The sequence below is a fragment of the Trifolium pratense genome, linkage group LG4, assembly GCF_020283565.1.
Source record: "Trifolium pratense cultivar HEN17-A07 linkage group LG4, ARS_RC_1.1, whole genome shotgun sequence".
NCBI classification, from domain to species: Eukaryota; Viridiplantae; Streptophyta; class Magnoliopsida; order Fabales; family Fabaceae; genus Trifolium; species Trifolium pratense.
Genome location: NC_060062.1, coordinates 17,055,582 through 17,064,095, shown reverse-complemented (window position 1 = coordinate 17,064,095; position 8,514 = coordinate 17,055,582). Strand labels below are relative to the sequence as shown.

Here is an 8,514-nt window from a genome sequence, read left to right as displayed (position 1 = left end):
AACGAAAAAACCTCCCTCCTATATATAGGCCAACGCATCCGTACAGGAAAATTCGCGCCGCTTCCATCTAAACCACAGGATCGATCTAACGGTCCGGATCGATCACGATCAAGTGGCCCTGATTTGATCTCAGGAGAAACGAAAAGGCGCGAAAATCCAACGGTTCAAGACGACCTCGAGATTCAAATCTCAGCTATAGCCACTCAAGTGCTATGTGAACAGTCTTTACACGTGGCGAAAGGAAACGAAGCGACTCGTCCTTTCAAGTCACATCCATCTGCTCGCGCAAATCTCGCGAAATCCAAGACACCACATCCCGAGAAAATTGCGACAAATAAGGAAATGCAAGATCCTCGGAATCCACTCCCCTTATTTCTTTGCTAAAAATACGGGGAAGACCGCAACAACCGAATAAGAGCACCACGCTCCTCGGCAAATTCGTAAAGTCGAAAACTTGCTCGAAAAAGAAGTCCAGTTTTCGACCGAAAAGTCCGCTCGGAATCATTCGGAAAATCCGCAATATTATTAAATTAAGAGCATACATAAAGCATGAGTGCAAATAAATTATGCTCGGGAAAATCAAAAGAGAATTTTATTAATGATAGTCCGTTACAAAGGGAAGAGAATTACAAATGGATCTGAGCACCTAATCCTCGTGCTCGGAACCTGAGCTAATCGCGGAATCCGAATCAGTCCACAGCACCTCCTCTGGCCATATCTTAGCCTCTTTCCCAACCTGGGACCCCCCTTCACCAGGGGCAGGGCCAGGAGGATAGAGGTGGGGAGATTGATGAGCCCTCAGGAACTCCTCAACTGCCCCAATGAAATCCGCCGATTCGTCGGAACTGGAGGTATCAGAAGTATCCGAGGAAGGGAACATCACCTTAGCTTCTTTCCCCTTTTGAGAACGAGCCGGTGCAGGCTTAGGAACTTCCGCTCTCTTTTTCCCTCTTCGAAACTCAGAGCCATCAGCAACAACCTTCTTGGAATCCCTATTATCCATCGCTAGCCTTCAAACTCAGGATATGGGAAGCCAAAGGATAAGCAAGTATTTATAGCAAAACTTGCCACCCAAAGGACCAGTCACCACACCTGACATCCCATAAATGCGAGAGGCGGCTGCAGAATACTAGGATTGACCACTTGGAATAAACGATTCTCCCTTTCCAAAGCTTGACTTTGACCATAGGGACACTGCGAAAATTCAGCTGCCCAACTCGGATCTGGTACGTTCGGTAAATCGAGATGAATCGATAAAGCTTCAAGTCATTACCCTCGCCTACGAGCATAACGACTTGGGGGGCTCCTGTTCTGGGCCGAGCATCGAGCTCGAGCATCAGAGGGTGTCGAACACATACACCATCCGAGCACGTCCTAACGGTCAGATACCCTTGCGTATTGTAACGGCCGTAAACCGGAATGATGAGCATTTACTGCACATCAAGGCCTCCAAGCCGTTTTCCGGCAGCCACTTGATGGCCATTAATGCCATCAAGGGCCTTAGCCCAGCGCTGGGGGCTATATATATGCATCTCACTTCATTTGCAAGGTACGCATTTTTATAGCTAAGAAAACCTTACACACATACTGACTTGAGCGTCGGAGTGCCTGCAGGTACACAACCCCCCTCCGCTCCAACAGGGGTCTCAAACGCTCTCAACCACCGCAAACGCCGGCGAAGTCGCATCATTCTGGTCAACACGATCAACAACCAATACAAAGTACACACTTTTTCAACTCGACCCGACCCAATGTTGCACCATTTAAGTCAATCCTCTTAGCCTATTTTTGGTATTATGGTGGATGCGCTAGAATTACGGTGATTCATCGAAGGCTACATTCTGTAACTTTTGAAAAATCACGACGAATCATTATGATTCTGGTATCTACCGTGTTACCAAACATAGGCTTAATTGTTCATATCATTCGATTAAAAAAAAAATTATTTTAACAGCTTTATTGTATTTCCTTAACCTCCATATAAAAAACATCCTTTTAAAACAAAACTTATGGTAAAAAATAAAGAAAAGAAAAAACTCCGGGTTAATATCGACTTAGCGACAAAAAGGGAAAAAAAGGTCCCCAAACAATTCGAGGAATTTTCTAGAAACTCACTGATTAATATAAAATCCCAAACCCTAAACCCATCACTTCGTTGAGTTCGTTCGTTCTATCATATCATCTTATCCATCTACATTCTTCCACACTCTTCCAAACATGGCTTCAACAAACGCTTTATCCTCAACCTCAATTCTTCGTTCTCCAACCAACAACCAGGTACGGTACTATTTCATTCTTCATTTCTCCCTTCACAATTAACAACAAAATTGAATCTAATTACTTAATTTATTCATTTCAGGCACAAACTAGTCTTAGCAAGAAGGCTAAACAACATGGCAGAGTTAATTACAGACAGAATCCTAACCGTTTTATGGTTAAAGCTGCTGCTAAAGATATTGCCTTTGACCAACATTCACGCCGCGCTATGCAGGCCGGAATTGATAAACTTGCTGATGCTGTTGGTCTTACTCTTGGACCTAGAGGTAGTTTTGTTGTATAATTCGACAAAATGAAAGTAATTGAATGTAATTATATGTGTTGGTAGAATTGTCTCTGTGTTAGACACCGGACATGTCTTTAATCTGAAGTGTCGGTACTAATATAACTTTGGATGTAGGAAAAGCTCAAATTATGTGTTTGAATCTGGAAAATGGAAGTAATTGAATGTAATTATGTGTTGGTGGTAGTATTGTGTCAGTGTCAAATACCGGACATATTTTCGATTTGAAGTGTCAGTGCTACTGTAACTTTGGAGTACATATATGGAAAAACTCAAATTTATGTGTCTGAATCTGGAAAGTGAAAGTAATTGTATGTAATTATATGTGTTGATATTGTGAGTGTGAGACACCTGACATGGATATGTCTTCAATATTTAAGGACACTGCGTGTTTGAATTGACTTATTCCAACTTATCTACTGCCATGAGTATTATGGGAGAGAGTTTGGGAGAACATATGAAAATAGCTTATGACATTTTTCATAAGTTTTTTCCAACTTATTTTCATAAGTTCTCCAACAAAGCTTATGAAAACAACTTATAGCATATAAAAAACAATTTAACTTAATTTTATCTTTTGCTATAGAAATAGCTTATGTAAGCATATACAAAAGCATTTAATATGCGAAGCACTTGTGCTATAAGCTGCAAATGAGCTGTTTATGCAAACAGACCCTATATCTTTGTAGAGCTGTACTTCTAGAAACGTTTGAATTTTTTTTAGAAATGCGAGGAGGAAAATGTTTCTCTCTTTATATAAATATATATCAATTGGGTTTTTTTATTTGGGAATTTTAGTATAGTTTCTTTTGTATGAGTAAGAAATGTGAAATGCTGTGTTTTTTGTAGGGAGGAATGTTGTCTTGGATGAGTTTGGTAGTCCTAAGGTAGTTAATGATGGTGTCACAATTGCAAGAGCTATTGAGCTACCTGATCCCATGGAAAATGCTGGTGCAGCTCTTATTAGGGAGGTAAGTTATTGCTTGATAAATAAGGGTGTAGATTATTTTATTTTTGGTTATGAACATATGCATGTGTTAATGTGTATATGTTTTTTGGTTATTGATGATGACGTGTTAATTTATAACTGAAGGTTGCAAGTAAAACTAATGACTCTGCTGGTGATGGGACTACAACCGCTTCGATTCTTGCACGGGAAATTATTAAGCTTGGACTTCTCAGTGTGACATCTGGTGCTAATCCCGTGTCTATCAAGAAGGGAATTGATAAAACTGTGGCAGGTTTGATTGAAGAGCTCGAGAAGTTGGCTAGGCCTGTTAAAGGCGGAGATGATATTAAAGGTATTGTTATTATTACTGTAAGAACATTTGTTTTTCGTTTTTGTTTTCTTGGTTGTTAGTATGTTATTCGGTTGTTAGTATGATATCCTAATGTGTTTTGATGCTGTAACAGCTGTTGCTTCTATTTCTGCTGGAAATGATGAGTTGATCGGAAAAATGATTGCTGAAGCAATTGGCAAGGTTGGACCCGATGGTGTTTTATCTATTGAGTCGTCGTCATCATTTGAGACAACCGTTGAAGTTGAAGAAGGAATGGAGGTATGAATTCTCTGCTGGGTCTGATAGCATCTTTTCTTTCCCTGTGAATGTTTATAATGGGAAAAAAAAATAGCTTTTAAGCTTCCGCTTCTAATGAAATTGCTTTTGTGACTTGTAGATTGACAGAGGGTATATCTCCCCCCAATTTGTTACGAATCTTGAGAAATCAATTGTTGAATTTGAGAATGCAAGAGTTTTGATAACCGATCAGAAGATTTCAGCCATAAAAGATATAATTCCTCTGCTAGAGAAAACCACTCAATTGAGAGCCCCCTTGTTTATCATTGCCGAAGATATCACTGGTGAAGCTTTGGCTACCCTTGTTGTGAATAAGCTACGTGGTATCCTTAATGTTGCAGCCATCAAAGCTCCAGGCTTTGGTGAGAGACGAAAGGCCCTCCTTCAAGACATTGCTATATTGACAGGTATATGAGATTTCTGTGTATCCATTGTTTTCTTGGATACTGCAAGCAATATATCATATGTGATGATGTCCGTTCATATAATCTGGTTACTCTTAATATTGTTAAATGTTAAGGTTAACCCTGTTCAATATTTTTTTTAATTTATCAAAGAAGATATAGTCATTGTTCTAGTTACTCGTGATATTTATTCCACCTGAAGTTATTCTGTCATGATACGACCAAGAACAGCTATGTAGGAAATACATATTTGTTGTGGAAGTATCACTCTACAGTAAATTATTTTTCGCTTGTGGATTGTGATACATTTTTTGTAACAACTTTGCGCTTTTAACTGTTAGGTGCCGAGTACCAAGCCAGTGATCTAGGACTTCTTGTCGAAAACACCTCAATTGAACAACTTGGTTTGGCCCGTAAAGTGACCATCTCCAAGGATTCTACCACCATTATTGCTGATGCTGCATCAAAGGATGAGTTGCAATCTAGGGTGGCACAACTGAAGAAAGAGTTGTCTGAAACAGACTCAGTTTATGATTCTGAGAAACTGGCTGAGAGGATTGCTAAATTGTCTGGTGGAGTTGCAGTCATCAAGGTTGGTGCTGCTACAGAGACCGAACTTGAGGATCGTAAGCTCCGAATTGAGGATGCCAAGAATGCAACTTTTGCTGCCATTGAGGAAGGTATTGTTCCTGGTGGAGGTACTGCATTGGTTCATCTCTCTGCTTATGTTCCAGCAATTAAAGAAAAGCTTGAAGATGCAGATGAGAGGCTAGGAGCTGACATTGTTCAAAAGGTGAGAATGATCGATTATCACATATTTTGACCATCATGCTATGCTTAAACATACTAATATACACTGCACACACAAATAATATTAACATTTTCAAAAAAAAAATTTCCTCATATTTTCAGGGTATTCTGATTTATCTATCTATCTATATATATATATATATATATATATATATATATGCTTAGGGTTTTAGTAATGCTTCAAGCGTCTATATAACTAAATGGAAACAACTATTTAGATTGTCATTTATCATGAAGTTTCTTTATTTGAAGTATTATATTTATCTTATGCTTTGTTTGTTTGGTTGGTTCACGGGGAAAGAGGAACAATTGTAAGATTTTACTCTCTCCGGACCATTATGGGTGTCACATTTGCAATTTTTTTGACTTAAGTGTTATTTTCAGTTTTCATGAAAATTCCTTCTTTCTATCCCTTATCTTATTTTCCCCAACCAAACACTATCAGTAAGACAGTAACTGATATTTGATGCGACTTCAAAAAAAATTGTGATGTTGGGTTTTTCTTTTGTTCCTGTAGGCACTGGTCGCACCTGCATCATTGATTGCTCAAAATGCTGGAATAGAGGGTGAAGTAGTTGTGGAGAAAATTAGGAATGGTGAATGGGAGGTTGGTTACAATGCCATGACTGACACTTATGAGAATTTAATTGAGTCCGGAGTCATTGACCCTGCCAAGGTAACACGTTGCGCTTTGCAGAATGCTGCATCAGTGGCCGGAATGGTCTTGACCACACAGGCCATTGTGGTCGAAAAGCCTAAGCCCAGGGCACCTGTGCCTGGCGCCCCACAAGGCCTTACTGTTTAAGTTTTAGGTTAATTATTGTGGTAGGTTAATTATTGCGGCAAACAGTTTTGAGCAGAAAAGTTGAAAGAGCTGTGTTTCGGATGCCTGTTCAATTGAAAGGAGAAAACAAAAACTGTATTTGTAAACATAGTTTAAGATTTGTTTTGGTTGATGAGGGATAAGGGAAGTTATAAATTTGGATTCTAGTCATTGTGTTTCATAATAATTTAAAATAGTCTTTGATGTCCTTCCTCCAGTAATTATATGTTTTAAGGCATTTGCTTCAGCGGACATTTACACAAATCATCATGGCTAGTTACCATTGGATGATGAAGGTTCAGTGGTAGCTTTTTGCACCCTTTATAGTTCATTGGTCGTAGAACTTTAGATAAAAATGAAAATTTTAACAAGAAAATGTAAACCCATCTCAATAAAAAAAACATTATCCCCATTGAGGCCCTAAACAAGTAGGTTAATTATTATTGTTTTGATATGGATGCATCATTAGACTTACTAGTGCCTCAACGTTTAGCTCAATGGTTTAAAGTCTGACTGACCGGTTTGAACGGAAACCGGACCAAACACCGGTTTGGACAGCTATGCTGAACAGCTAGTATGATGAACCAGTGAAAAATCAGGAAAACCGGTGAGAACCGGCATTCAATAGTATAAATTTACCAAAATATAAGTAGTGTGGAAAAAGAATAATAATCTTTTATTTTTCTTCTTTCTTTCTCAACGTAGTCCTTGTATGAGCCCAAGTGCCTTGGTGTTAGCCCATTAGACAAAGGTTTTTCGACCCAAAAAATAGACAAAGAAAAAGGTTTATATATCTTTTTGAGATTTACTTTTTCCATCCTACCGGTTAATCGCACGTCCTACGAGTTTCTCATTTTACTCTTCCGCTACTTAAGTAGTGGACATGTAAAAAATGAGTAATTTTTGAGTTAAAAGCATCCTACCAAAAATTTTATAACATCGGACGTTATAAAAATCTTGGGTGTTTTTAACTGAAAATTTCACATTTGAAGTACAAAGTCTCACATTTGAAGTATAACTTTCATATATAAAGCAAAATGTCTCATATTTGAAGTACAACTTTCATATATAAAATAAAAAGTCGCACAACTTTCATAAAAAGTCTCACACAACTTTGATATATAAAGCAAAAAGTCTCACATTTGAAAAATAACTTTCATATTTGAAGTACAACTTTTATATAGTTAAAGTATTATAAATGAGAAATTTTTATAACCTCCGCTACTTAAGTAGAGGACGTTATAAAAATCTTGGTAAGGTGTGAGATCTTAACTGGTTCAAAAACTAAAAATTTTTAACACGCTCGTCACTTAAATGCCGGACAGTAAAATCATAATGCTATTTGGTTTAAGAGTAAAATACACTTTTCTTCTTAACTTATTTTAAAAGTTTAATTTGTCCCATTACTTAAAAATTATTTAAATTGGTCCCTTAAATTATCTCTATTAATGCATGTTAGTTCGTTCACTCTAATTTGTTAGTCAAAATCAAATTAAAACATATAAGAGCATCCACAATGGAGAAATCCAATTTTGAGTACCTAAGTTGATCCCACGTGTACAAAATCATTTATTTATAATTTTTTAATAATAGTACCTAATAAGCACTCAATCTCTCCATCCGAGCATCTCTTAAAAAATTCTAAACAGGTCCCACAAATAACTCCACATCTCATCAATAACTCTACATCTTTATAAATGGGTTCCACAAATTCTATTAGGTACTATGAGAGGGAGAGTGTTTACTTGAGAAGTGGTACCTATTTGGTACTAAAATGTGTTATACTCCAATGGTAGTACTTAATAAGTACCATGAGTACCTAATAGGTGCTACATCATTAGAGATGGTCTAAGGGCTCAACACATGCGGCACAAGCACAAGCGCTACGGGTCCAATTCAACACCACTCCTTCACAGAAGATGTGCTCCTCCTACGCTCACAGAGCCATTGGATTCATCTCAATGGCCTCCATCGTCCCAATGCCATTTGTTGCAAGCTGGCACAGGCGGTTATAATCGTCTTTAGGGTGTTCAAAAATACAGTTCACTGAACCAAATTGTAATTCGAACTACATTGAACCATATTTTAAACTGAACCATTTTTTATAACCAATTATAGTTCAATTTAAAACCAGTTCCGAACTAGTTCAAATTTATGATCCACTTTTTAAATTCTTTAAAAAAAATTTTTTTACAAGTTTTTAATCAAAATCATTTTTTCAATTAATTTAAAATAATTAAAAAAAATAGTTTCACATGCAAATATACAAAGATATAAAATAATAACAAAGGAAACAAATTGGTCTAGTGGCAAATGTTGGTTATTTAAATTAATTAAATA

The 8,514-nt window shown here is 37.4% G+C and overlaps 1 protein-coding gene across 1 annotated transcript; it reads left to right on the top strand.

Annotated features, from left to right (window-relative positions):
* The first annotated feature begins 2,040 nt into the window (after positions 1-2,040).
* Positions 2,041-6,382, top strand: LOC123919919 (ruBisCO large subunit-binding protein subunit alpha, chloroplastic). Its single transcript, XM_045971954.1, has 8 exons — positions 2,041-2,277; positions 2,360-2,543; positions 3,410-3,531; positions 3,654-3,861; positions 3,974-4,119; positions 4,238-4,544; positions 4,883-5,334; positions 5,869-6,382. The coding sequence occupies exons 1-8, from the start codon at positions 2,218-2,220 to the stop codon at positions 6,154-6,156; spliced, it is 1,767 nt and encodes a 588-aa protein (XP_045827910.1). The 5' UTR covers positions 2,041-2,217; the 3' UTR covers positions 6,157-6,382.
* The last annotated feature ends 2,132 nt before the right edge of the window (positions 6,383-8,514 follow it).

Excerpts from the sequence above, each read along its gene's own strand:
- LOC123919919 (XM_045971954.1), top strand. The coding sequence starts at position 2,218 with ATGGCTTCAACAAACGCTTTATCCTCAACCTCAATTCTTCGTTCTCCA. Across the intron at positions 3,532-3,653 it reads GTGCAGCTCTTATTAGGGAG|GTTGCAAGTAAAACTAATGA; the intron begins GTAAGTTATTGC and ends TTATAACTGAAG. Across the intron at positions 4,120-4,237 it reads AAGTTGAAGAAGGAATGGAG|ATTGACAGAGGGTATATCTC; the intron begins GTATGAATTCTC and ends TGTGACTTGTAG.